The 26,325-nt window shown below is 51.8% G+C and overlaps 9 protein-coding genes across 9 annotated transcripts; 7 read left to right on the forward strand and 2 right to left on the reverse strand.

Annotated features, from left to right (window-relative positions):
- Positions 1-1,800: 1,800 nt before the first annotated feature.
- DSM5745_07685 (SPX and EXS domain-containing protein) lies at positions 1,801-5,087 on the forward strand (the record flags this gene model as incomplete). Its single annotated transcript, XM_026749701.1, has 7 exons — positions 1,801-1,814; positions 1,888-1,942; positions 2,016-3,506; positions 3,560-3,703; positions 3,752-3,925; positions 3,972-4,061; positions 4,113-5,087. The coding sequence occupies 7 exons, from the start codon at positions 1,801-1,803 to the stop codon at positions 5,085-5,087; spliced, it is 2,943 nt and encodes a 980-aa protein (XP_026601733.1).
- Positions 5,088-5,650: 563 nt separating this feature from the next.
- On the forward strand, positions 5,651-6,592 carry DSM5745_07686 (Bax inhibitor-1 family protein; the record flags this gene model as incomplete). The annotated part of the gene is made up of 3 exons (XM_026749702.1): positions 5,651-5,797; positions 5,859-5,929; positions 5,998-6,592. 3 exons carry the CDS (start codon positions 5,651-5,653, stop codon positions 6,590-6,592), a joined length of 813 nt encoding a protein of 270 aa, XP_026601734.1.
- A 985-nt stretch (positions 6,593-7,577) lies between these two features.
- On the forward strand, positions 7,578-8,688 carry DSM5745_07687 (putative short chain dehydrogenase/reductase family oxidoreductase; the record flags this gene model as incomplete). The annotated part of the gene is made up of 3 exons (XM_026749703.1): positions 7,578-7,629; positions 7,690-7,937; positions 8,032-8,688. 3 exons carry the CDS (start codon positions 7,578-7,580, stop codon positions 8,686-8,688), a joined length of 957 nt encoding a protein of 318 aa, XP_026601735.1.
- A 755-nt stretch (positions 8,689-9,443) lies between these two features.
- On the forward strand, positions 9,444-10,888 carry DSM5745_07688 (putative amino acid transporter; the record flags this gene model as incomplete). Its single annotated transcript, XM_026749704.1, has 3 exons — positions 9,444-9,772; positions 9,820-10,048; positions 10,100-10,888. The coding sequence occupies 3 exons, from the start codon at positions 9,444-9,446 to the stop codon at positions 10,886-10,888; spliced, it is 1,347 nt and encodes a 448-aa protein (XP_026601736.1).
- A 1,322-nt stretch (positions 10,889-12,210) lies between these two features.
- On the forward strand, positions 12,211-14,459 carry DSM5745_07689 (uncharacterized protein; the record flags this gene model as incomplete). Its single annotated transcript, XM_026749705.1, has 5 exons — positions 12,211-12,594; positions 12,642-13,017; positions 13,074-13,230; positions 13,297-13,430; positions 13,486-14,459. 5 exons carry the CDS (start codon positions 12,211-12,213, stop codon positions 14,457-14,459), a joined length of 2,025 nt encoding a protein of 674 aa, XP_026601737.1.
- Positions 14,460-14,949: 490 nt separating this feature from the next.
- On the forward strand, positions 14,950-15,486 carry DSM5745_07690 (uncharacterized protein; the record flags this gene model as incomplete). Its single annotated transcript, XM_026749706.1, has 1 exon — positions 14,950-15,486. The coding sequence occupies one exon, from the start codon at positions 14,950-14,952 to the stop codon at positions 15,484-15,486; it is 537 nt and encodes a 178-aa protein (XP_026601738.1).
- A 596-nt stretch (positions 15,487-16,082) lies between these two features.
- DSM5745_07691 (glycosyltransferase family 15 protein) lies at positions 16,083-17,644 on the reverse strand (the record flags this gene model as incomplete). The annotated part of the gene is made up of 4 exons (XM_026749707.1): positions 16,083-16,345; positions 16,400-16,688; positions 16,735-17,538; positions 17,594-17,644. 4 exons carry the CDS (start codon positions 17,642-17,644, stop codon positions 16,083-16,085), a joined length of 1,407 nt encoding a protein of 468 aa, XP_026601739.1.
- An 845-nt stretch (positions 17,645-18,489) lies between these two features.
- DSM5745_07692 (deadenylation-dependent mRNA-decapping factor PAT1) lies at positions 18,490-21,086 on the forward strand (the record flags this gene model as incomplete). The annotated part of the gene is made up of 3 exons (XM_026749708.1): positions 18,490-18,632; positions 18,722-20,908; positions 20,963-21,086. 3 exons carry the CDS (start codon positions 18,490-18,492, stop codon positions 21,084-21,086), a joined length of 2,454 nt encoding a protein of 817 aa, XP_026601740.1.
- Positions 21,087-23,589: 2,503 nt separating this feature from the next.
- Positions 23,590-25,131, reverse strand: DSM5745_07693 (uncharacterized protein; the record flags this gene model as incomplete). The annotated part of the gene is made up of 3 exons (XM_026749709.1): positions 23,590-23,662; positions 23,723-24,485; positions 24,537-25,131. 3 exons carry the CDS (start codon positions 25,129-25,131, stop codon positions 23,590-23,592), a joined length of 1,431 nt encoding a protein of 476 aa, XP_026601741.1.
- Between the last annotated feature and the right edge of the window lie 1,194 nt (positions 25,132-26,325).

A 26,325-nucleotide genomic window follows, 5' to 3' on the forward strand; every position in this document is an offset into this window, starting at 1 on the left:
AACTACGGAGTACCGAAGCCCTTCTCTGGACCTGATAGCAATACAGAGTAGTACACTGTACTCTGCGAGCCTTACTCAAACCAACCTCTGAATTGATGGATCCCAGTCTTGCTAAAGTGCAATGGGTCATCTTAAAGAACCATGGAACATGAACGGCAATATCACCAGTTTGTGCTGCAGGCCATTATCCCACATAGAGGAAAGGAGACTGCCAGCCATTTTTGCTTCGATCCAGTAGACCATGGCCTGCCAATGCATGCAAGTTTCATATTATGCATCTGCAACCAAATGGATTGCCTAGAGGTCTCGTGTTCATGCTCGGTCGAACTCCGCTGTTCTCCAGATGGAACACTCAAGCTTCGGTAAGCGGCGAGCGCCTCAGGTTGACAGAATAAGCAAGTATATCTAAAGCCCCGGGGATTCTTTGATGGTTCCAATCGGTACAATTGTCAATAGCCGGGCTGGTCCCTTATCTGATCCTTGAAGTACGAGGCTGGTCTCAGCTTCTCGGGTTTGGACTTCCAGCGCCATTCGAGCGTCGAGCTGGTGAAAACACCCTTGGGAGGGTCGACATCTTGACTGTGGTCGTAGGAGTTAGCGGGGCAAGCAGCTCTCATCCACAGGAAGCACATAAGGCTGCTAGCAGGACTAACGAGTCACAAAGATATCTCGGCTCAGTCATGAGAACAGATACATCCAGTGTCTAAGGCTCTACGCGCAAACGGCGTACTCCGTGCGCCAGTACGCCAAGCATGGCATGCATTGATAGCGTGTCTACCACGTTTTGGGCTGAATCTGACAGTGTCTGGGCGGTTCTCGCATGTCCAACTGCCAATAATGACAACCGTTGACTTCCCCGGCATGAAAAAAAGACAAGAGTCCTGGTATCAAGCTGGGCACTATAGGCAGCAGAGACGCAGCAGTAATGCAGGATGCCACCCTGTCAGCCTGTCAGGCAATTTGCTGACTGTCCTTTTGACATGCAACATCACCGCCAGTACACGGAGTAAGGGGTATGCAGCTGTTCTTCAGGGGAGCCGCGGATTTTGTCCTATTAGCGCTACAATACCAGATTCCTATACTTCAAACTGACGTCAGAGATTAAAATCTGAGGTTATCGTGACATCGCCCATGCCCCATGCCCAGAAGGGTTAGCTGTGGGGCCGGCTTGTCGTCCAGATTCCAGCCAACGGCCCAACCACGGTTTCCCGAGCTCTGAATGACAGGGATGCTTGATCTCGAGCCTATCAAAGGACAACGTGCAGGATAATAATGGTTTCTCAAAGGGCCATTGGCTTGTGATTACGGGTCTGGATCTCCACCTCCAAGCTAACGACAGAGCAGCGAATGGTGGTGAGGACCAACTCCGCGCCGAGAGGCCGCGAGGTCGGCTGCCCTATCGGCTGGAGATCCTGACGCTCAGGGTTTGGCTTTGGCTTGACTTTGAATGCGGTCTTGTTCGCTTTCAGGTTGGGAATAATATCATTTCCTTTTTGCACTCACTTGGCCACCATGCAGTGAGAGGCCCCATACTAAAATTAACTAACCGCGAGACTCCGCCCCTGGCGTACGCGGGACTACCTACTCGATACCGAGCTGAGATATAGCTGGTTAGCAACAACTGCACGGTGCAGCGCTGCAGAGACACTAAACTGAAAGCCAATTTTTCCACCACCCACTCTTTTTGCGCCCACGCGACCGTCGGGGCTCCTCAGGATCGATTTAAAATCCACCGGACTCCGCTAGTTTACGCTCGCTCGACACCATCAATATCATGCTCAGTGACGGTTCATCCGCAGTATGAAGTTTGCCAAGTCAGTGGCCCGCTGTTTTCCTTACCTACACCCTGCATTGACGCACAGTTGCTGATCCCTCGGCGATTGACAGAGAATTGGAGCATGAGCTGGTTCCTGAGTGGCGGGCCAAATACCTCGACTACAAAGTAAGACTTGATTCCGGATTCGTTGCTTTCTTCTGTCTTGATTCCAGTACTAAGTTTGCTATTTCTCTTGCAGCTCGGGAAAAAGAAAGTCAAGGCAATATCGCGCGCCATTAACAAGGCAAACCGCACACCGACTTATGCTTCTCTGAGACGTCCTACAGTTGGGGCCGAGCTCTTGGATACTCCAGCTGGCTCCAACCGGTCCGCATCGTTTCGTCGCGCAGAGAAACGAATTGAAGGAGGAGGCACACAGAACAATCTCGCGAGTCCGAACCTTACGACAAGGTCCACCCCCGGTCAGCGACATGAGCTACAGCCTCTGCGAGTGCCAGGCTCTCGGTTTTCTGCCGTGCATGGAAGCTATGGCAGTATTATCGCATCACCGCCGATGCGCCCGGGTACGTCAGACGCCGCATCTCTTGAGCTGCCTGGTCCGGCTCTGGATGTCGACGAGGATTCCCGTTACTCGGATCAGTATCTGGATTTACCAATCTCCCCGAAGACTACGCTGCCCAGACATGGCAACAAAAGAACCGTCTCCAGGGGAAATACCCACCTTAGTCCATCGATAGCAAAACAGTCGAGTGCCAAGAATAACGAGACCAAAAGACCCGCGACGCCTGGATCCTCCATTAGGCGCAATTCCCGGATTTTGAAACGTATGCTATCTACAACTGACTCGCCGGAGAAGCTTGTAGAGGCTGATCAACGGTCCGATGTTGAGAAGAAGCAAGACGAGTTCTTTGCATTCCTTGACGGCGAACTGGAGAAAATCGAATCGTTCTACCAGATGAAGGAGCGAGAAGCGACTGAACGCTTAAAGGTGCTCCGGGAGCAACTGCATACCATGAGGGATCAGCGCATACAAGAAGTGTACCACGCTAAGCGGCACCGGACCGGAGAGGGTGAGCAGCAGCCGTCAGAAACACGCGGTGGCTTGAATGGCCGCAGGATCAGAGCTGCCATCACGGGACGCCGGATTGGAAAGAACTCCAAGGCACTAGCGGCTTTGGCTACTCCCGGAGGCGAACAGCCGCAGGATGGTGATGCTATTACCAGGCGCAGAGACTTCACGCGTCACCCGACTGAGCTGCAACAGCTACCAAAGTCAGAAGTGCCTTATCGCTCGGCAAAGAGAAAGTTGAAGTATGCCCTGCAGGAGTACTACCGAGGCGTAGAACTCCTGAAATCCTACGCCTACTTGAATAGGACTGCCTTTCGGAAAATCAACAAGAAGTACGACAAGGTGGTTGATACACGACCGTCGATGAGGTACATGGCAGAGAAGATCAACAAAGCATGGTTCGTTCAAAGTGAAGTAACTGAAAGCCTGCTTGCTACTTCAGAGGATCTTTATGCTCGCTATTTCGAGGGTGGCAAGCGGAAGATCGCTGCCTCAAAGCTTCGCCATACTATCAGGAAGTCCGGTGATTACTCGCCAAGTACTTTCCGTTGTGGCCTGCTGGGGATGGCTGGTCTTCTATTTGCTATCCAGGGTCTGATTTACGCAAGTGATCGCATGGATAACCCTGAAATAAGTGGACAGACAAGTTACTTACTCCAGGTCAGTCTACAAACTACTACTTATTCCCTGGCTAAATTGCTTACAACAACCAGATTTATGGGGGATATTTCCTAGTCGTTTTTCATTTCTTGCTCTTCTGCGTAGACTGCATGGTCTGGAATAAGGCCAAGATAAACTATGTTTTTGTCTTCGAATACGATACTAGACACGCACTGGATTGGCGCCAGTTAGCTGAGGTATGTCAATTTGCTTATGGCTGATATATAGTACTGACTGTCGGCTAGCTTCCTTGCTTTTTCTTGTTCATGTTGGGCCTTTTCATGTGGCTCAACTTTTTGACGGTCAATGATATGTATATCTACTGGCCTGTCGTCCTTGTTGGACTCACTATGGTCGTGTTGTTTCTACCGCTACGCGTCCTATACCACCGAAGTCGCAAATGGTGGGCATATTCTAATGTAAGTCAGCCCATTTATTATCAATTATTCCTGCTAACATGACAAGTGGCGTCTTCTGCTGGCGGGTCTGTACCCTGTCGAGTTCCGTGATTTCTTCCTGGGGGATATGTACTGTTCCCAGACGTATGCAATGGGGGTGAGTGGACCAAGCTACTTTGTCATATGCTTAAGTATTGACCTTCTCTAGAACATTGAACTATTCTTTTGTCTCTACTCAAGACACTGGGGAAGCTCGTCAATGCAGTGTAATTCGTCTCACTCCAGGCTGCTTGGATTCTTTACAACTGTTCCATCCATTCTGCGAGCTTTCCAATGTATCCGCCGATATGTGGACACAAAGAATGTGTTTCCACATCTTCTGAACTTTGCCAAATACATGTTTGGGGTACTCTATTACGCCACCTTGAGCATGTATCGCATCAACAGAACGACCCGATTCCAGGCCCCTTTCATTACATTCGCACTGTTGAATGCTGTATATGTTACAGTCTGGGACCTGGCAATGGACTGGAGTCTAGGCAACCCCTACGCCAAACATCCTCTGTTGCGCGAAACCCTGGCGTTTAGAAGAGCATGGGTTTATTACGTAGCCATGGTTATTGACGTGGTCGTACGTTTCAACTGGATCTTCTACGCCATTTTCGCCCACGACATCCAACACTCCGCCGTGCTCAGCTTCGTCGTCTCTTTCTCGGAAATTTGCCGACGAGGCATCTGGACTGTATTCCGAGTCGAGAACGAGCACTGCACAAACGTCCTTCTATTTCGCGCCTCCAGGGACGTTCCCTTACCTTATACTGTGTCCTCTACGGATGGTCAAATCGAGCAACCACAACAGCCTCCCCAGCCAGAAGTCCACGAGGCCCAAGCCTCTCTCACGGTCCCGCCAACGCACGATCTGGAAGAAGCAGTGCCATCACCCGGTGCTGCCTCAGTGCGCCCCCGGGCACTTAACCGCGTTGGAACCATTATGGCCTCCGCTCACGCGCAAGATTTCCAGCGCAAGAGGCGGCCCGACGAGATGGCTGGGGCTACTGTGGCGCATGGTCCGCAGGAGTCCCCTGATGATTCCAGTGACAATGACGAGGACGATGAGACCCAGCCGTACAGGGATTCGGATGATGCGATTGAGGAAGAGGTACCGTCCGATGATACTCGGTGATGCACAAATTTGGCTACTGGGGGAGTAACGGCTCGGATATGCCTTATGATGCTACGTTTCATGCATATACTTTTATGATTTACACCTATATATGTCGATTTGTCGAGACTAAGTCACCAACCTGCAGGAGGAACCCATCGAGCTCAACCTTGTCGGGCATGTTCAGGTGATGATACGCTACATAATCGTTTAATAGAACGCAATATAGACCTTGATGACATCTTTCTGGAGCAGCTACTCAGGGGCCAATGAAGCTTGACATCCCATGTCTGAGCCAACTGCGGCGTCAGTTGTGTAACAACGTTCAAATGAAGAGCTATGCCTCAAATGTAAATGTACATCTGGCAGCAGATTAAACTACTAGAAATATATTTGTACTCTGGCCCTAGATGGCCCTTTGTAAGTGGTCAGCCTGGCGCGTCATGTGACACGACGTCACATGGACCGTGTCATTATTGCACTGCGCCTTCTCCAGGAGCCTCGATTCTTTTCGTCGAGTTATCCCCCATCGCGCCGGTTTTACACGCTCATTTATATCATACCTTACTGATCCTATTTCCATCATGGCGGCAAACGCCAGATACGAGCCGGCTCCTCAGCGAGACTCGTTCGAGGATCAGCATTACACCCAAGCCCCGCCCTCTTATCAGGCTACTGCGCAAGAGCCTCTGCCTCGCAGCGAGGATGACAACGTTCCCGATGACTTCAAGGTAAAACTCATCGTCCCGATCCATCACGTACCGCTCAGTGGGATGCTAATAGACGATATAGTTCGGCGGCACCGTCGCGGAGGGCACTTTGCCCATCCGTATGCAGTTCATCCGCAAGGTCTATGCGATCCTGTGAGTTTAGCCGCGCTTCGACATCTTGAGTCTTGAGAATATGTGCTAACAGGTCTCAATTCCACCAGCACCGTCCAACTACTCCTCACAACCGTCATGAGCTCGATCTCATTCTTCAGCCCCAGCTACTGCGAATGGATCCGTGGCAATGTTTGGCTCATGATGGTCTCCGTCTTCGGCGCCTTCGGATTCCTGCTCATAACATACTGGAAGCGCAAGAGCTATCCCGCAAACCTTCTCTTCCTCTCCGCGTTCACCATTCTTGAAGCCTACTCCATCAGCGTGGTCACATCGTACTATCAGCCCCGGATCGTGGTGCAGGCCCTCATCTTGACTCTGGGCTTGTTTGTAGGTCTCACCCTCTTCGCGTGCCAGACCAAGTACGACTTTACCAACTGGATGCCGTACCTGTTTGGTGCACTGTGGTTCCTTATCCTGTTTGGGTTCGTGTCCGTGTTTGTTCCTTACAACAGCACCATGGACCTCATCTACGGTGGCCTGGCTGCCTTGATCTTCTCAGGCTACATTTTGGTGGACACCCAGCTTATCATGCGCCACTACCATGTTGAGGAGGAGATTGCGGCCTCGATTTCGCTCTACCTTGATATCCTCAACCTGTTCTTGGCTATTTTGCGGATCCTGAACAACCAGAACAACAACTGAGTTGTGGGACATGTCTGCAGTCACATAGTGTGTTTCTACAACGAACATGACTTTCTCCCGTTGTCGCTGATTCTGATCTATCTATGCAGCTCCTGTGGCGTCGTGTTTTCTTGAGTAAGTCATTTTGATGTCACTCGTTCTATCATATCGCAGAAACTGGATTTGGCGTGCTCAATATATCTCCATTCTATCATTACCGAGGCACGACTCGCCAATGTATCTTACGCACTGGCTTCAAAAACAAGTACTTCAATTTGGTTAGACCTTGCCGAGAGTAGCTTCCTATCATTAGAGAGTAGCAATGAGGACCTCAAGGGTACTCAAACCGATGTCACTGCCGGCCCAGATGTGCTGGTCCTGCATGATGCAAGTCCTCACGCGCACGCACCCATAGCTAGCGGAATGAAAAGGGAAATTTATGCGATTCTGGGCTTCGATTCGAGGTCCGTAAGGTGGAGTTTTGATAAGTGTCGGACTGGGTCCGGTTCCCCATAAATTCCAGACTGCCGAAGTATACTTTGATGGCGAGGTGGATGTTTACCTGTAGAAGCAGACAGGTGGGTTTGGCATTGATTGAATTTGCATGTGCAACCATACCGGTAATATAGTCCACATAGATATAGATGAACACCATTCTACATGGGCAGCCCTGGAAACAAGCGAGCTTGCGATAATGCATGAATCATGACGTCTGCCAGACGGTAGACCCGTCAGTGTCCCACTCAATCCACCATTGACTTACCCCGCGATTCAAGACAGCTCCGGCTGCCGACGGGAATGCGGTTTCCTTGCCCAGTAGGGAGATTGCAGGCGCTGGCCGCCTTCAGCGTGGCCGTGCCATGGCCTGTGGGACACTGCCTCCAGCGTATAAAGTCCACCACTCTGCTCTGAGCTTCAAAACACTCCACAACAGGTAACCACGTCTACGCATACACGAGGTAGTTACCTAAGTGCACTTTGGTTCTACCAGCCAAGGCAATATAACATGTCTTTCTCCGTACAGGGCAAAACGGCCATTGTTACTGGCGCGGGCTCCGGTGAGTTCACCTGGCTTACTTCTAAGTGTGTACTATGTACTAAAGGTGGTGTGTAAATAGGAATCAACCTGAGCTTCGCGCAACAGCTCCTGGAGAACGGGTGCAATGTTCTGATTGCCGACTTGGGTCTTCGTCCTGAGGCCCAGACCTTGGTTGATCAGTATGCGGACGCGAGCAAGTCCCCTCGGGCTATCTTCCAAAAGACGGACGTGACGATCTGGAAGCAGCTGGAGCAGATGTTCGAGGTTGCGGAGAAGGAGTTTGGCGAGGTCGATATCGTCTGTCCTGGGGCTGGTGTTTACGAGCCGGTACGTCGCCCGTCTTCATCTCTACAGTAGTAGTAGTCGTCTACGTACCTACCTCACCCAGTTTAGTTCAGCTAAGACTGACTGACCCCAAAAGCACTGGAGCAACTTCTGGCGGCCCCCAGGAACATCCGTAAGCCACGACGCCCCAGACAGCGACCGCTACGCCCTGCTAGACATAAACCTCACGCACCCCATCCGCACAACGCAACTCGCAATCTCGCACTTCCTGCGTTCGGACACAGACGCCACGCGCCGCAAGGCAATCGTGCACATCTCCAGCATAGCGGGGCAAAACCCTGCCCTCGCAGCACCCATCTACGTCGCCACAAAGCACGCAATCAGCGGGTTCGTCCGGTCCCTCGCGAAACTCGACGAGCGCTGCGGGATCCGCGTTACGGCTGTTGCGCCCGGCGTTATCAAGACACCGCTTTGGACGGACCACCCGGAAAAACTGAAGATGGTTGATGATGGCAAGGATGCGTGGGTTACGCCGGATGAGGTTGCGACGGTGATGCTGGCGCTTGTGCAGCAGAATCGCGTGAGCGAGGTTATTGGGGATGTGGAAGGTAAGGAGGGGACAGAGGTGTTTCCGGTTAGTGGGGGGACGGTGTTGGAGGTGTCGAAGACGGTCCGGTCGGTTTTGCCGTATAATGATCCTGGGCCTGGGACGAGGCCGGGGAATACGGCGAGCACGACGGCGAAGGTGGAGGATGAGGTTTGGGAGTTGCTTGGGGCTGGATGGGGGGCTTGATCATGAGCTTTTAGTCCTCCGTAGCTAGGCGAAGCGAGTAATAATACAGAGTAATATGACATGAGGAACCATGGGACATTCCACGAACAATGCGTAGGGTGTCAGATAAGAATGAAGAAAGCGGTTGGTGGCTGAGGGGAGAGGATTTGGAGGCGGATCTCTTGACTAATTTTGGAATAACTCAAGGGCGGCAATCAATCAACGCAACGGTGTCTTGTCTCCGTCCACGGGTCTTGGTCTTGTCGTGTGTCTCACCTGCGTCTTCAACTTCCAACTCTCATCTCCTTTCCTTGAAGCATTCCTCACACTTGTTTTCTTCTCGGCTCTTGGTCGTCTGCGAGTGTAGTATGTCGGCCACCCCTGCCGATACTTCCAGTTGATCTGCTTTATCGCCGCTCATTTGTTTCATCCATCCTTATCAGTCCCCGGTCGCATTGAGCATCCATCCGCCCTGCAACCGCCGCCGCGATCACCCAAGATGCTAGACGACGAAGCTACAGTTGGGTCCTCGTCCTCAGATGGCTACCGGTCGAACTCTAGAAGGTACAATCTATGAAAATAGCTCGTTCTTGTACGGCGGCTGACAGCGCTAGGCGCGGAGTCCGAGGGAAGCAAAATCCGGGGTCGCAGGGTCAAGCTAGCTGGATTAGCTGTGTGATTAACCTGGTTAATACAAGTCAGTCTATCCATTACTGCGAATCAGTAATGGACTCAGCTAACAATGATATACAGTTGTCGGTGCCGGTGTCCTCGCTATGCCCCTCGCCATCTCGCACATGGGAATCGTCCTCGGCATATTCGTGATACTGTGGTCTGGCATGACGGCGGGCTTTGGGCTATACCTTCAGTCTCGATGCGCGCAGTATCTCGATAGAGGGAGCGCTTCGTTCTTCGCCCTCTCGCAGATTACATACCCGAACGCCGCTGTGATATTCGATGCTGCGATTGCGATCAAGTGCTTCGGTGTCGGAGTCAGCTATCTCATTATTATCGGGGATCTGATGCCGGGCGTGGTCCAGGGTTTCGTTGGAGAGCCGGCGTATGATTTCTTGGTCGACCGTCATTTTTGGGTGACAGCGTTTATGTATGGCACTTGACACTATATTGGTTGTATGGTGCTAACCGAACCAGGCTGATTATCATTCCGCTCTCATATCTACGGCGGTTAGATTCGCTCAAATACACCAGCATCGCGGCGTTGGTTTCTATGGCTTATTTGGTGATTTTGGTTGTCTACCACTTTATCATTGGGGATACGAAGGAGGGCCGGGGTCCGATTCGTGTCATTCACTGGGCGGGAGCTGTTCCGACGCTCAGCAGCTTTCCGGTGATTGTTTTCGCCTTTACATGTCATCAAAATGTACGTCCTCTTTCGTTGGGGCTCAGTGGGCTGGTATGCTAACAGATGCAGATGTTTTCTATTTTAAACGAAATCAGCAACAACAGCCACTTCAGAACAACCGCTGTCGTGCTCGCCAGTATCGGCAGCTCTGCTGCAACTTATATCCTTGTTGCGATTACCGGTTACCTCTCGTTTGGCAACAGCGTGGGTGGGAACATCGTGGGCATGTATCCGCCAGGCCTATGGGCTACGATTGGACGTGCTGCTATTGTCATTCTCGTCATGTTCTCCTACCCGCTCCAATGCCACCCGTGCAGGGCATCAGTCGATGCAGTCCTACATTGGCGGCCCATGCGTTCCACACGTCAACGAAGCGAGGGCTCCCCTCACCGCCACCCACTTCTCCCTGGAGGCCCTAGGGGTCTGCGAACACCAGAACCAATGAGCGATCTCCGATTCTCCGTGATCACGACATCAATCCTCATTCTGAGCTACATTGTCGCCATGACCGTATCCTCCCTTGAAGCTGTCCTTGCCTACGTCGGCAGTACCGGTAGCACAAGCATTAGCTTCATCCTTCCAGGCATCTTCTACTACAAGATCTCAGCACCAGACTCGCCAGCCCACCAACGTCTCATGAAAGAGGACGATGAGGCTGAAGAAGGTTATGTCTCTGGTGCTAGTGATGATGAGGGCGCTCAGGCTCGCCCACTCACCGAGAGCGGGATTCTGCGCCGGCACACGCGCAACTGGCGCCGGGTTCTCCTTAGGAAAATGAGCCTAGGCCTTGCCATTTACGGAGTCATTGTCATGATAACCTGTCTCGTCACGAATTCCGTCTTCCTTGCATCTCATTGATCTTTTCTTACCCTCGTCAGGGTCATTTCTTTTTCTCTTCTCTTGGCATACAGCTTTCACTACCCTCCTTCCTTACTTTCCTTCCACTTCATCATCATCATCATCATTTTTCTCTTTCTCTTCTTCTTCTTCTTTCCTGTTCACTACGTATATAGAGCCATTCCTGCTTTGCGTGTTCAACATACATTGCAATGGCGTTGGCGTTGGGTTGGTTTTGCAGCTATCCTTCTCTTCTGGATTCCGATACGATTTTGCACGGCCACTGTCTTTGGGTGCAGAGCCGGAGTTTATGATGATAGAGTTTGAATTGATTGGGTTCCATCCTATTGGACTGCATGGACGTGTCTCAGAACTAGTTAGTCTACATGTGCTTTTGTGCAGCAGTAGGGCATATAAATCTTCCTGGTATTGATAGAGCAGCACATAATAGCCCTGGACTACAGTATACGGTAGGCCGCCTAGCTTGGCTGGGCATAGCACAGGCCCGATTAAGCACATCTGGACAGAAAGAGGAACAGAGCAGAGCAGAGTGCAATTGTGGATCAACCTCAGTGCCTGCGACGAAACAAGGAGCATCCTTTTCCTGAATACACGGTGGATCGTCAACCTGTTTTACATCTTATTAATATCCCTTGCCGGGGCGAAGCCCTAACAACTACCGGTACGTGTTCAAGCCAAGTACGCTCACCTACCTCTGAAGTTTCGACCCAACCACCTGCTCGCACTACTCATTTTCTCACTCTCAATGATAGTGTATCAGGAGCCTACTTACAGTAGCACAGCAAGTATGTGTTTCCACGATGACTCGCGCAACGCCTCCGCAGCCCCAACGTCCGCCCCGAAGCCGCGCTACAACACCACTTCCAACCCGAAGAACAGGCACAGTAGCGATCAGAACCAGAAGAGCCAGAAAAGGAAGGACCACAAGAAGAAGCATGGGAGCGGATACGGAGGGTATTACGGGGGGTATGGTGGTGGTGATGGTGGTGGGGGCTGCTAGATAGTGCGTGCTAGGTCTGCAGTTTCAGGGGATGGGGTGAATTGAATACCCCCAAGCACAAGTATTCAGGCCACTCCGCTCAAGAACAGGCTCTTTCCCCTCATTCCCTGGTAGAGAAGCAACGTAGCAGCGGCAGCGGGACATCTCCCGGAGCGTGTCCGTCAAGCGCGCCGGGCCAGACCCGGTGGCTGCTGCGACGCCGTTGGTATATAGATACGTACCTTCTCCTGTTCATCTATCTGCCCGTAGTGGCAAATGAATTATGAGGCCATTCGCATTGCTCACGAGTGCATTTCCTTTGTCGGCGACGCTAACACACGCAATGGCTGAGCCCAAGCTAGCATCCTTCAAATACGATCCATTCCCACTAGGCTCAATCCAAGCGTCCGGCTGGCTCAAGGACCAGCTCGTGCTTGCTGCAGATGCATTGCCGGGTCACCTGTTCGACTTCTACCGGTATGTGGCGGACTCGACGTGGCTGGGAGGCTCATACGAGTACAGCGAGTTGAACGAAGCTGCGCCGTACTGGTTCAACTATATCGTGCCCTTGGCGTACACGCTGGATGATGCCCGGTTGAAGATGCAGGCCAAAGCATTTTTGGATTATACGCTAGAGCACCAGGCCGAGGATGGCTGGCTGGGTCCGGAGGAGACGAGGCAGACACGGGGGATCTGGGCGAGGAGTTTGCTCTTTTTTGCGCTGATTGTAAGAGCACTTCACTTGGCGGAAATCACTTGTACTAAGGATGGTAGCAATATGCCGAAGCTGACCCGTCCGAAACTGACCGAATCGTCACCGCGATGCACAGATTCACGGCCCTTGCGCATACCATGCTGCAGAACAACTTTACTGGTTTGCTCCAAGACGAGCAGGAGGGCGACAACTTCGATCCGTACAGGTTTGGCGTCTCGAGAACACACGAGCTCCCCCTTGCCCTGCAGTGGCTGTACGAGAACCATCCTCGGGGTCAGGAGGGTATCATCTGGGAGACGATGGAGCTGATGTTTACGGGTGGGAAAAGAGGAGGGAGGGACTGGACCACGTTCTTTGTCGAGGGCGTCTTTCCCACGGTGGGCACGCCGGATATCAAGACGAGTGGCTTCACCCACGGTGTCAATCTTGCGCAGGGTGAGTATACTCTTCCAGATGGTCAGTAATAGCAATGGCTCATGCTCTCATCTCAGGGCTCCGGTATCCAACTGTGCTCTACCGCATGACAGGCGATGCGGCTGTCCGGGGCCAGACTGATAACGCGGTCCGGTGGACGGAGCAGTACCAATCGACACGCGCAGGTAGTATAACCGGCGACGAGCATCTTGGTGGCACTAGTCCGCAGAGAGGGTAAGTTCAAACCTAAGCCTGTGGTCTGGTTAACGAGTGGGCGAAGGGAATAACCGAGTATCCTAGATCGGAAACATGCATGGCCGTGGAGATGATGTACTCCATGGCTTATCTATACCGGATGTACGGGGTCAACGAGTACGCTGACATGGTAGAGCGGCCTGCATTCAATGCTCTCCCCGCCGCCATAAGCCCCGAATGTGAGTCTGTCCATGCCAACGACGAGAGCAGGGGTAAATCCTGATAGCGGAACAGGGTGGGCACACCAATACGTGCAGCAGACAAATCAGCCCTGGTCGAAGAACCTCACCGACAATCCCTTCTTCAACGTCGTCTCGTACGGAAGCTCCTTCGGCCTGGAGCCAAACTTTCCTTGCTGCACGGTCAACCACGCCCAGGGATATCCCAAGTATACTGCCAATTCGTATGTCCGCCAGGGACCTAGCCATATCGTCCATGCACTACTAGGGCCCACGACGTTGAACACGCGGGTCCGTGACGAGAATGTGCGGATCACCTGCGAAACAAACTATCCGTTCGACGGGCAGTTTCGATACACAATCACCACTGAGACGTCGCTCGACTTCTCCGTGCGCATCCCGGCCTGGACACTCAGTTCCAACCCCAACGGCAGTCCCAGGTCCAAGTACCGAGTCGGGAAGGGCGAATGGCGCACCCTATCTCCTACCCCAGACTCTCTTCAAAGCTTCAGGATCCCCAGTGGAACTAATAGAATAACAATCAAGGTAAATCTGCACATGGAACCCCGCGTCACCGAGCCCCGAAATGGCACCGACTCCGTGGCCATCTACTACGGGCCCCTCCTCTATGCTCTCGATCTGGAATATGCCAACCCGTCATCACACTCCCCATTGAACTGGACAGACCGCACTCCTCTTCCAGTCACCCAGGTGCTGTCACAGACTCGGGACTGGGTGCTGGATGCGACGTCGGAATGGCGATACGCAATCGACCCGGATTCCGTGACCGTAGAGCGCTTGCATGAGGTTGGCAGGGCTCTCTTGAACCCCGTCTGGGCTCGCGAGGCCACACCAGTGGCTCTGTGGGTGGATGCTTGGGTAATTGACTGGCAGGAGGAGCTGGGTACGGCAGCGCTTCCGCCAGTGAATCCGGTGGTGAGCGGGGAGCCGACGAGGGTCAGGTTGATTCCGTATGGAGCGGCGAAGCTGCATATTGCGGAGTTTCCGGTGGCGAGCAGACAAGAGTAGACGTGGGATAGACGAACGTGAGAGTCGCTTCATATGTCCAGGTGATCTTGCGCAGGATGTTTCGGTCACGAACTCTGAGCCACTCTTCAATCACTTAATTTAGGACTAGTAAGCAAGCACCAGCACCGACCAGAAGCAGTAATAGAAAGAAAAAGGACTATGAGAAGAAGGATGGAAGATGGTATTGGTTGATGGTGGGGAGGGCGCGGAGAGGACCTTGGACTGGAGCACCATCTGGAAGGAAGGGAAGGGACGATGGGAAAGGTAGAATCCTGGCTGTGCAGTTATGGTTGGATACTGCAGAATGGGATACCTCATTATTGTCAATAATTTATCCTCCAATCAGGCCATGAATCTTTACCGAATCAGTCCACATGCACCGCCCAAACATAGCCACCGGGGCAACATGATGGTCATTACGTGCCCGCAGGGCTGAAACAGGCTGCAGATCAGATGGGAGTGGCAGAGTACTCTGGACTGTGAATATATAATGCTTGGAAGCCTGCCGGGCCTGGGACATACATCGCAGAACAAAGAGGTGAATCAAACACAGACGCTTTATCAGACCATCTATATAACCCTCAACTATTTCCTAGCTTCACCTCTTCTACAACCAACCTGTCCTATCCTCAGGCTTGCCTCTACATCAGGCAGAACTCTCCATCTATCTACTTCGACCAACTATCTCCACCTCGCGCCGAACAAACACAAGAGCCATAACTCCGAAATCGTACCCGAAGACGCAAAGACAAGATGTGTTTCCGGGACTCGCGCAACAGCTCATCAGCGTCTGGCTGGGAAGCCCCCAGACCGCACTACAACCCGAACTACAGCTACGCCGGCCACCAGAAACAGAAGAAAAACAAGCACGGACCTGGTTATAGCTATGGGTATGGCGGGTATGGTGGAGGCGGACATGGTCACGGCCATCACGGTCATCACTGCGGGGATGGAGGGGGTGGAGGAGGAGGAGATGGAGGGGGAGGGGGAGGCGGATGTTAGATCTGGATTTGAAGTCATGAGCTGATGGGTTATGAATTAGAATTTACTTGGTCTGTTCTACACGAGTGTATCTATAACAAATCACAGACGAACAACCTCTCCAGAAACCCCGTCCTGTTCTGATCCAGTGCCTCGTCCAGCTTCTCCCAGCCCTCTATCACAGATAAACTGCCCCAACCACCCATCTTGTCTGCCCAGCGCCTTCATCAGCGGCTCACTGGGATCCCAGAGTAATCCGAAATGCGGGATACAGTGGAGATCTAGCTTCAACGTTGGAGCAGGCATTTGGCAGGACATGCGATGGGTCCAAGTCTGGGACATGAGCCTCCGGCACTCACTTGGGACTCGCTCAGTGGCCTCCACAGGGTATCGTCGACGGTGTCGATGGAATTTTCAGATTAGATTGGAAACGGTATGACCTCATGTAAGTACAGTGTAAAGAGTATGTATGTGTACATCTAGAGAATATTTTAATGAATCAGACCCCAACTGGCACAATGTGTACAACCAACGCAGAAACCAACCTACCTTCTATAGCCCGGATGCCCGTCAACGCCAATATATGCAAGTCAAGACAAGATACCGATAATATGTGCGCCGAACTCCAATGCTTTTCTTCCCTTATGCAGGCCATGAATGCCCCATCCTCTCCCTCTCCCATTCTCGCTTCTCTTTCTGATACCGATCCCAGAGGGTCTGGCTTTGCAGGTACAGGTGTTGTACCTCTTGAAGAGCGTGCCTACGGGCCCGGTGATTGATGGCGATTGCTACGATCGCAGCAACAGCCACCAGTAAGACGAAGATTCCAAAGATAGCCAGCCAGCTGTACTCGTCTACTCCAGGGGGCAGCGGCATGTTGTTGGTCTTGTAGTACCGGGAAAGACCTGGGCATAGCAATGTTAGCTGGGACTCTGGCATCGCCGGGTAAGAAGACTCACATGAGAAGCCCTTCCAGTCAAAGTTCCCTGAGGGGTCGCAGCTACATCGGAGGTCCATCCGCAGCTGCTCATCGCGGGGGCAATGGGTAAAGGGTATATGGTAGTAGGAGATTTCATCCCAGAAGTGTAGCTGTTCTTTCTGGAGAAGCAGCCCAGCGGCGATCGAGTGGATAGGTGCGTCGCCCCATCTCTCGTAGTAGAAGCCGCCAGCCTGGTCTAGCGAGTTGAAGTAGTCCAGGTATTGCTTAGATCTTAGCCAGTCCAAGCTTGCAATCTCGAAATTCGACCACTGTATATGTTAGCTTGTTGCAAACCACATGGCATAAGACGCTTACAAAATGGCATTTGTTATAGGTGTCGCCATTGTCGTCACTCAAGAATCGCATCGAGTTTCCTTCCGCGATGTGCTCCGGGTGGTCACCCATGAACTGCTTCACCGAATCCCAGAGTGTTGGGATAGTACCTTCGTACTCATACATACTCATCACGAAGCTATATTTCTTGTTATTCTCTTTCATGAAGAGAAAGGGGTCATAAGGAATATCGCAAAATAGCTCGACGCCGGGTTCCACCCGCCAGTAGAACTCATACTCCTGCAGCAGAGGATGACGGAAGAAGAACCCCGACTCGTAACGACACATGTGCCGATAGCTCTCCGAGTGGCCATATATAATCTTCTTCTCCTTCATCTCTTCCCGAACTTCCCTTGCCTTGTCCTGGTCAATCCAGTCGGGATAGGACCAGTGCTCATTCGGAATTTCACCATAGCGCGTAGTGCCGGACACCAGCGATGTTGTGATACGCTTAAAGTTGTCATCAAAGGGTTGGTCGTTTAGGAAGACCCAGTCATAGTGAAAGTTCCGGTTGAAGCGGTCCTCGACCTGGCGGATGGCTTGCGCAATCTCCCATACGTCCGAGTTCCGTGCCAGAGTCACAAACGTCGCATTGGCACGGCCGCCGGGGTGATTCGCTGCAAATCTCACTACTTCACTGCTTGATTGTGGATTGAGCGAGTATCCGAATGCATTCACGGGTCGGTCATCGGAGGGCGGCGGAGATGTTGAGGCAGAGCCTAGTTTTGTTGCGGAGCTATCGGGGACGGGAAGGGAGCGTCTGGAGAGGAAAAATAGTGCTAGTCCCTACATAAGACAGACGGTCAGTTACGCTGTAGTGATAAGAGGAGAGTAGACCGACCAGGAGGGCGAACAGGATATACCGCGCATACTTCCCCTGTATCGGCGGCATCTCGGTAGCGGCGTGCTATCGGAGCACGGGGTCGCCGCTTGATCTGGAGCGAAGGTGCCTAATCGCAGGTGCAGCTCTTATGACCGCGAGAAGATGCTTCCGGCGACGTCTTGAGTCCGATCACGGTTCTTGGTTGAGCCCGCTAATGCCTTCAATCTTTAGGGGACGCGACAACCGACTGCGGAGAGCGGAAGTTAGTCCGACGAGCGCTGATGGTCTTAGGGTTACGAGTCAGTTGATGGCAATCCCAAAGGGACATCTTCCGGGAAGAAACTCGTGATCGAAGAGCAATTGAGCGTTGCTGGGCTTTTAGAATAGGGTGTGATGGGAGAAAGGACCTTTGCCTACAGCAGCTGTGAACTGAGGGTTCTGATTATCTCATTGGCGGGGACCCATAGCATACGTATGCACCCATCGTGATGCCAGCCACAAAGCCTGAGACAATGAATTGGTCTCTCTACTCCAGAGTAGTCAGCATACAGAGTAGTGGTATTGTTGTCCAGCCACACATGGCTGGTATAGATCCGATGTTGAGACTCGAAGTCGTCCTGCAGATCAGTGCAGCAGGAGTCTCTGCAAAGCAACATGCTTCGTGACAATTAGGGGTCTCTGAAGACATTTTAGCTTTCCTGTCAGACTTGTCAGGCTTGAGCTAGTATGGCCAAGCATATAAAGAGCATCTTGTTACAAAGAACTAAAATTGTTCCCATGAGCATCTGTTCAAGCCTCAGGCACTCAGGCAGAAAACGTGACTTGACTTCATCCCGCACCACAATTATGTTCAGTGCTAAATCTCCCGAGTCCTCCCACCTCGCTCCCCTCGCCCATCCACCTCCCCGTCGAATATGTCGTTCTTCGGCTTCGACACCACCCTTCCTAGGGACCGAGCTCCCCAGGGCGGCCAGAGGGGTATTTTCGACACTCCCGATCCCTTCGCTGAGGTTGCTCGCGCCCAAGCAGCGGCGCTCCATGACGACGATGCCGACGTGTAAGCTATTCCCGCTCAATGGCCGAGCTTTCGTTGTCCATGAGTATCTTCGCGTGGAATAGTGCTGACTCTGGCTTTGATAAATGTAGACTCAATTTCGAAGATACCTACGATGGCTTAGGGGATCAGCTGGACGATGATCAGGATGCCTTCAACCAGGACACCTTCGGCGACGTGCAGGCAGCTCCTGTCGGCAAGGACTTTGACTTCTTCGGAAAGACAGCGCAAGTGTCCGAGGTCATCGGAGAAGAGCAAGTTCGCTACAACCTCCAGAATCCTCAAGCGCCCGTCACTCGCGTTACAGAGACCCAAACTACCACCACCACCACGTTACAACAGCCCAAGCGAACAGGATATGAAAAGTACTCGGATCCCGGTTACATTCCGGATCTCCAGGCCAAGTCCAGTGTCTGGGGCTTGCCGAGTAAACCGGAACCGGCGCCTCAGGTCTCACAGGCGAAGAAGATGATGAGTTTGGAGGAGGTCGAAGCGCAAATCCGGGGCCAAGGTGTCCCCCCGCCGGGACTCGGCGGACCCCAGCTATCTCTGCCGCAACAGATCTCTGAACCTCTCCCTCCCCAGAGACCACCTGGCCTCCCAGAGGGTTTCCCGCAGATGCCGCCCGAATACCTGCAAGCCCAGTTCGGACGTGGTGTGCCGCCGCATCTATTGCATCCCCAGACGATGGCTCCAGAGCCGTTCCCCCATCCAGCCCATGCTCCCAACATTCCTCTGCATCTTCTCCAGAATCCTATCCCGAACCCTAACGGTCCGCCTCCACATATCCAGCCCCTCCAACACCAAGCAATGCCACCGCGCGACCAGCCGCCGCAGCGTCTTCCCCAGCAGTACCCTCAGCAGCACGCCCGCGGACCTAGTGCGCAGTTGCCGCTAATCACCAACCCACAGCAATTGATGAATCTTACGGAAGAGCAGCGCGTAGCGTACTTGATGGAGGACGCTAAGCGTGCTAAGCGGAACCATAAGATTTTCCTTCTATCGAAGGGTAACGGATTGATGACTCCCCAAGACAAGAACTTCATCACACGTATCCAGCTACAGCAGCTGGTGGCTCAAGCTGGGAATATGGCGGATACCGATTCCGACGCTGTCTTGGCAGAGGATTTCTACTATCAAGTCTACAGCCAAATTCGGGGCGCACCCCGGCAACACCCCCATCAGCCCCTTGGTCACTTCGCGCAGACTTACCTACTCCAGACCGGTAATCGCGTCGGTGGCCATTCTCGGAAGCACGGCCAGAGCGCGGATAACCACATGCAGCGCATGCAGCAACAGGTGCAACGTGCGGTAGAGGCTGCCAAAGCGAAGCCCAAGAACAAGCAGCTCATCATCGAGGGTAGTCTAGGAAAGATCTCATTCGGAAATGCCAAGGCCCCCAAGCCCTCACTCAACATCAAACGCCCTGAGAGCTCTGAAGGCGGCAAGGCCACGAAGAAGTTACCGACAGATCTAAGCCCGAGTGACCGCAAATCTATTCTAGCGAACATTGAGAATGTCTACAACACGTTGATGGAGATGGAGGACATTGCGCGTACGATGCCTCCGCCGCCTAACGAGGACGATGCCGAAGCGATTCAGGCACATATGGAGAGGCGCCAGAAATTGAGCGGGTTGAATCAGAAGCTGTGGCAGGAACTCAAGGTTATGGAGGCCATTGTACCCAACTCCAACACCCCCCATCCGTTCATTGCCTTCCTGTCTTATCCCAAGGGCAAGAAAGCTATTGAGCGCATATTCCGCCATATCGACCCGGAACAACGGATTACCATTCTAACCATGATTGTTGTTAACCTGGATAACCTGGACGTTGTCCGCCGAGCGCTTCCTGCACCCGGTGAGACTCAGCCGCCTTTGGCCATTAGGGAAGCCATCGATCTGTTCTCTCAGGCCGTAATGCCATGTCTCCTGGGCTACGTCAACGAGGCCCCGTTCAACATCATCATTGGCCTTTTGGGCCTGGTGCTCACCCATACTCACGTGCAGTTTGTTGCTCGGACGCGGATTGGCTTAGGAATCTTGACTATGCTTCTGAGCAGAGCAGAAATCGTCAAGGAAGCCGGACAGGCCAGCGAACAAGACTGGCAACAGTGGGTTGAGAAGTTCAACATCCTGTTCGACACCCTCGAGCCTACATTTGCCGAGATCTTCCCCCACTCCATCAATGCTGGTGATGACATGTACGTTTGGCAGTTCTTGGCCGCCATCGGAATTGGAGCAAGCCCAGAACAGCAGCAGCGCTTGGTTATCGCCGTCAAGTAAGTGACTTGGTCACATTGTGATTTGTGGATGGTTTACTGACTACTATCTAGGGATCGTGTTATGGAAACCGTCACGCACAGCAAGACGCTTCCGGCCGATATGGCCAGCCAGCGACTTGGAAACGTCAACCTGTTCATGCGAGCCATCGGGTTGGACGTTGAGCTTCTCGGTTAAAAGCAGCTGAGATTGGAGAATTGATTCCTTAAATGGTCAGTTCTTGCTCCACATGAGGCGCAGTGCATGTAGCGATGCACATTGGTGTCGATATACAGTCACGACGCGCCTCCGAGCATATTCAGGGCTACAGGCTCGAGCCCTGTCCTCTTGATAGACGATGCGCGCCGTTCAGGATTTCGAGTCCTCGGGCCCGGGGTGCCTTCTACTCTTCCGGCGTCGGGGAGGGGCGCGGCGAGTAGTGGGGTCGATGATGGCTGAAACGCCATCTGACTACTTTTGGCGAACAACAAACAATATGTAACAACGAGCTTATCGGCAATGCTACGGGGATGACTTGTCACAATGTATTTTTGTGCCATCGGCCTCAGTGAGCTAGACGAGGTTCGGGCTACAGCCGTAGCTAGCATTATTATCTAGTTCTCTTTCTTTCGATAATGAACATTATGCCTTCTTGATCTTGAATCGGCTTTCAACAACTGCGGGTGGCTGCATACTGGTGGTATGCGGACTAGAAGCCAACCGGCTCGATGTATGCCAGTCTGTTAGAATATATAGCAGGCTCCTAGCCTGAAAGCATTCGAGCCTCAAGGCGCTAGTGGTTCGGTGACGGACACTACTACTACGAGTCCACGAACGAACAAGCTACGCAACTGAGCTACAAATACGCAGCGACAACCAAGTTTCTCCCAGCAGATCCCGAACGAGGCCGATTGTTGACCTAGAGCTCCGGGGACTGCCAGGGCCCAGCATCGCCAGTGCCAGTTGAACTTGACCATGAGCATACCCGGGGCCGCCGCCTGGACCAACCAGCCAATGAAGCGACATCAACATCACTGCGTCATTTCAACTTTAAATCAGTATACAGGGACTTTTACTATTCTTTATCTCCATCCAATGGGGTCAAACTTCAGCTGCGAGAGTCCGTAGACGGAAGAGTCGCGCGGCAGTCTATAAATTTGGCACTGGTCAAGAGCGAATTCGAACAATCCTTGCCAATAGCTGGAAAGACGGGACACGTATCATCTGAATTAGATAACGGAGAAGAGCCAGGTTACTTGCCTGCAATGAACATTGTTGGGCGAGAAGTCCATCCATTGTATATATGTGTCGTGGCAACCAGGACGGCATTGAAAGCATCTCAAACAACAAAAGAGTGAAGTGAGTGAGCTTCTGCCGAGGTCGCTTCGTTACGGGAACTCTTCGCATGCAGCCAAGGGAAGTTGTAAATTGTTCAATGCAAACAGCTCGGGACTGGTAAGCGTGTTGAGTTGGTGCAGATGGCCGGATCATATGCCGAGAACGATTCTATACTAAGATTCTTATTACTATACTGTCAGCTCTGATTCAAAGAGGAGAGATGGGTGAAAGTGAAGGGATCTGGCAGCAGAGCTTGGTTTGAGCCTTGACGGGTTGGTTTTGCGGCGATGCCACGGCGGACTCCGTGTTTAATGCTGTTGCTGATACTCTCGGAGACAGACAATTTTGATGGGCTATCCCAGTTCACTTGAAGAAGCCTGAGGATGAAGCTTGACGCGGGTGCTGTGAGCTGGGGTGGAAAATAACTAGAAGTCCTGAGATAAGACTTCAAGGAAGGTCAACTGTAATCAACAGCGACAGCTGCTGTGCTGAGGGAGGAGACCAAGGCAGTGCGAAGAAGAAGGTGCCTTAAATGAAAGCATGGTGCAGGATTAAACTTGAAGGCAAGTAGGCAAGCTTTAGCAGCTGTGAGTCTGAGTTCTTGCCTATGAGTCAAGAAAGGTCAAATATTCAGCTCTACCTAGGCAACAAGCACTAGGCAATGATCAAAAGAGCTGAAGATGTTTATAGGTAGGAGAGCCATAGCCTGCATAACAACATTAGCTTGTGTTTCACATTGTGACACGCATAAGTCTCGGCAAACAAGTTGGGGGTTTGAATGAAATGCATATTACCCAAACATCAACAAAAGAAAGGATGAAACAAGACCCTGGATAACAGGACAGATTGATCCTATGGAGAGGAGATTATGAACTAGCTTAGTAGGCTATGGAAGGAGCTATCACTTCGCCTTTTTTTTTGTGCTTTCAGAATTGGAAATGCAATGCAATGCAATGCAGTGTGACACATTCAGTTATAGTGTCGATGCTCTGCTTCATGCCATCACTGTGCGCTTGCTGCGTCCAAAGGAGGACAACAAGGGCAACTAAACGGTCCACAGAGAGAAACTGAGAGTGAAAAAGTAGTAGAAACAGAATGAGAAAACGACAGTGGAATGAAGAAATCTCATATTAACCGACCAAATGACGCTGGAACAATCCTATCTGGTGGTGGAAATGTCGGCTAAATTCTTCCGTCCCAAGTGAAGTCTTTTCCAGGTTCATCAATTTTTTTTTCCAGGGCGTTCTTTTCGTTATGCATAAATGTCGTGAAAGGCGTTTAGATCAAGTCAGGCTTCGTACGGTAGGCTGACTGCAAGTGACAAATATTTTGACCAGATCTTAGATAGAGGAGCCGTTGGCGGCTAGACAGTCTTGCTCCGGAAGATGGAAGAAGTCTCAGACGAGATATCGACAAAGTCATACTCGTCGGCAGTGCTGGAGCAAAAAGCGTGGTTAGATCTGCTCTGGGTGGTCAGAATATGGTAAGGTACTCACTCGTGTCCCATAGATTCCTCATCCGAGCTGCGGGCTTTGCCATCCAAGCTTCCACGGGGTTGAGCCTGGGTGATCAAGTGCATGTCTGCATGACCGGAACGGCGACGAACAGGAGGCTTCGATAATTTGAAGTTCGGAGTCTGATACTTGACAAACAAAGATATCTCATCGCAGAGACCTGCAGAGAGTTGATGGCTCGTTCTCCAAATGTCCTCAAAGTAGTCGGTATTACGATCGGGAAAGACTTTGTTGTCTCGAGGGACAAGAGGAGACGGCGAGAACTGGGCTCCCCCGGTCGTAGCACGAAGACGAATGAGATGCAGCAAGAAACGGCGATACTCCTTCGTGATAGACTTGGGGGGAGGACGCAGAAGGAACAGCCTAGCGACGTCGCAGAACAGATGAACAGCGGCTAGTCCTCTTGCTAGGCTGAGCCACAAGGCAGTCTTGAGCAGGAGCTCAATGACTTCTTCGCCGACGCCTTGAGAGTTCCAGTTCGCCAAGTCCCCTTTATCGGCTTCTTCGGCTGACAGACGGGGGGTTCCCGGGGACTTGGGAGGAAGCCAGAAGAAAGATCGAGCTTTTGCTGGTTCAGTCCTCGAGACATGCGCCTTGTAGTACTGGTAGAATGCAGTGAACTCGATGTCGGTACCGTTGAAGGTGTCCCAGTGTAGACTGGCTCTGCATGAGTCCATGCGAATCTGCTTCAAACTGTACATTGCCGTTCTTTCGACCGAGATTGGGAGGTTACTGTAGAAGGTCCCTAGGATCAAGACGTCAGCATAGAGCGATATTTTGGATTATGGTCACTTACTGTTCTCATGTTCCGAGTTCAACACCGCATAGACGTCGTGCTTGAACGACTCAATGACTCTAGCAGATGCTTCCAGCTGTTCGCTAGTCCAAGCCGGATCTGAACGTCTAGTGTTTACCCAGAAAATCGAGTTCTTATTTCCCTCACGGATGGGTTCCAGAAGCTTTCTCAGTGTCTCAATCTCAGCCGCAAAAAAGGACTCCTCAATGAGGCTTGTCTCGCTGGGGAAGATGATTGGGTTGCCGTTATAGCGGCTTTTCAGCCAACCTTCTAGACCCAGCTGGATAGCCTGAACCGCCTCGAAGGTCTCGAATAGGATCAGCAAGAGATGCGCATAAGAGCCGGGGAAGAGATCTTTGAGGAGCATGGGAATGGAATCCTTGACCAGGCTGCCAAATGCACCAGGGTCAAAGCCCTTGGTGAACTTGCCCATCAGGTTGTCCAGCTTCTGGTTCTCCGCCTCGACAATCTGGGAAGCTTTCTCGTCAACCAAGGCGTAGGGGCCGCCCTGGGTGTCGAAGGGGATGTCAACAGGTCCAGCGGGACCTTCGGTGAGAAGCTCGGCTGGGGCTGGGAAGGGTTCAAGCACATCCATCATGAGAAGTCGGGCTGAGAGAACACAGTGGACGATGGTAAGAGGATGCAAGAGTAACACAGACTGAATACAAGATAAGGACAAGTAAGAGACTCGAAGACGATGCACCAACAAAAGGCAAGTGTGCAAATTAAAGATTGACTTGTGTTGGAATCGAAGGCTGGGGACTAAGTCATGGCCAGGGCCCGTTGTTGGATAGAAAGGAATGAACCGGGCTGAAGAGGCGTGGGAGGGAGAGATAACTGCTGCCTTGAGAAGAGATAAACATGTCGAGGGCAAAATGGTTGACTGGGAAATGAGAGCATTTGTAGGAGCTGAAGAGATGGATAGTGAATGAGTCGTCCAGTGAATAACCAATACCACCTTTAAGCTCTCAGGCACGTGTTCAGCCTACCCCAGATATCTGATAGGAACACCTGCATTATCTGCATTATAAGCGTGTTATCTACACTAAGATAGATGATCTTTCAATCACAGCAGCAGTGAGAATGATGTTGTGCAGTACCATGACATTTCTTCTAACTTTTACTCACCAGAAACCCAGGTGCAGGATACACATGGAACAATGACACATTATCTCTGCAGATGACTACCACAGATCTCCGAATGCCGTCCAGATAGCGCCATAGGATAGGGAAGTTGCTTACGACTTCGAAGTCCTGGTCTTGAGTGTATCCGGCAGAGAAGTCTGATCCTTCCACAGTCCTGAACCTTCGGATTATCTCTTCATTCAATGAACATCAAAGCCAACAAGGAAACAAGATTGAAGTATCGTAATGATTATCCTGAATATGGGCATATCGACCATAAACGCTGTAAGTCGTTCTGGAGGTTCTTCAATTCTTCGGATGGGGACAGTTGGGGGCGGCAAACACAACGTACATGTTGGTCGAAGATCTTGTATCAACGGCGTTGCTCGATGATAGTTTCATGTTATGACTCGCGAAGACAGTTAGATTCTATATGAGAATCAGGAACCATCGAGCGTCGGTGCAAGTTCCTGGGGAAATGGAGTACGGAGTACATATAAAACCTTATTGATATTTATGCCTTGATGCCTTAGCATGCGACCGTACACCTTTTGTCCTCATCTGGTCGCTTTGGTTTGGACCAGATCTCAATGAGATAATGTAGTCAGTTTCATCTACCGTATCCACTGAATCTGTGCGTACATATATTCAAGCAATGTCTTCT

The sequence above is a fragment of the Aspergillus mulundensis genome, assembly GCF_003369625.1.
Source record: "Aspergillus mulundensis strain DSM 5745 chromosome Unknown scaffold_8, whole genome shotgun sequence".
Taxonomy (NCBI): Eukaryota; Fungi; Ascomycota; class Eurotiomycetes; order Eurotiales; family Aspergillaceae; genus Aspergillus; species Aspergillus mulundensis.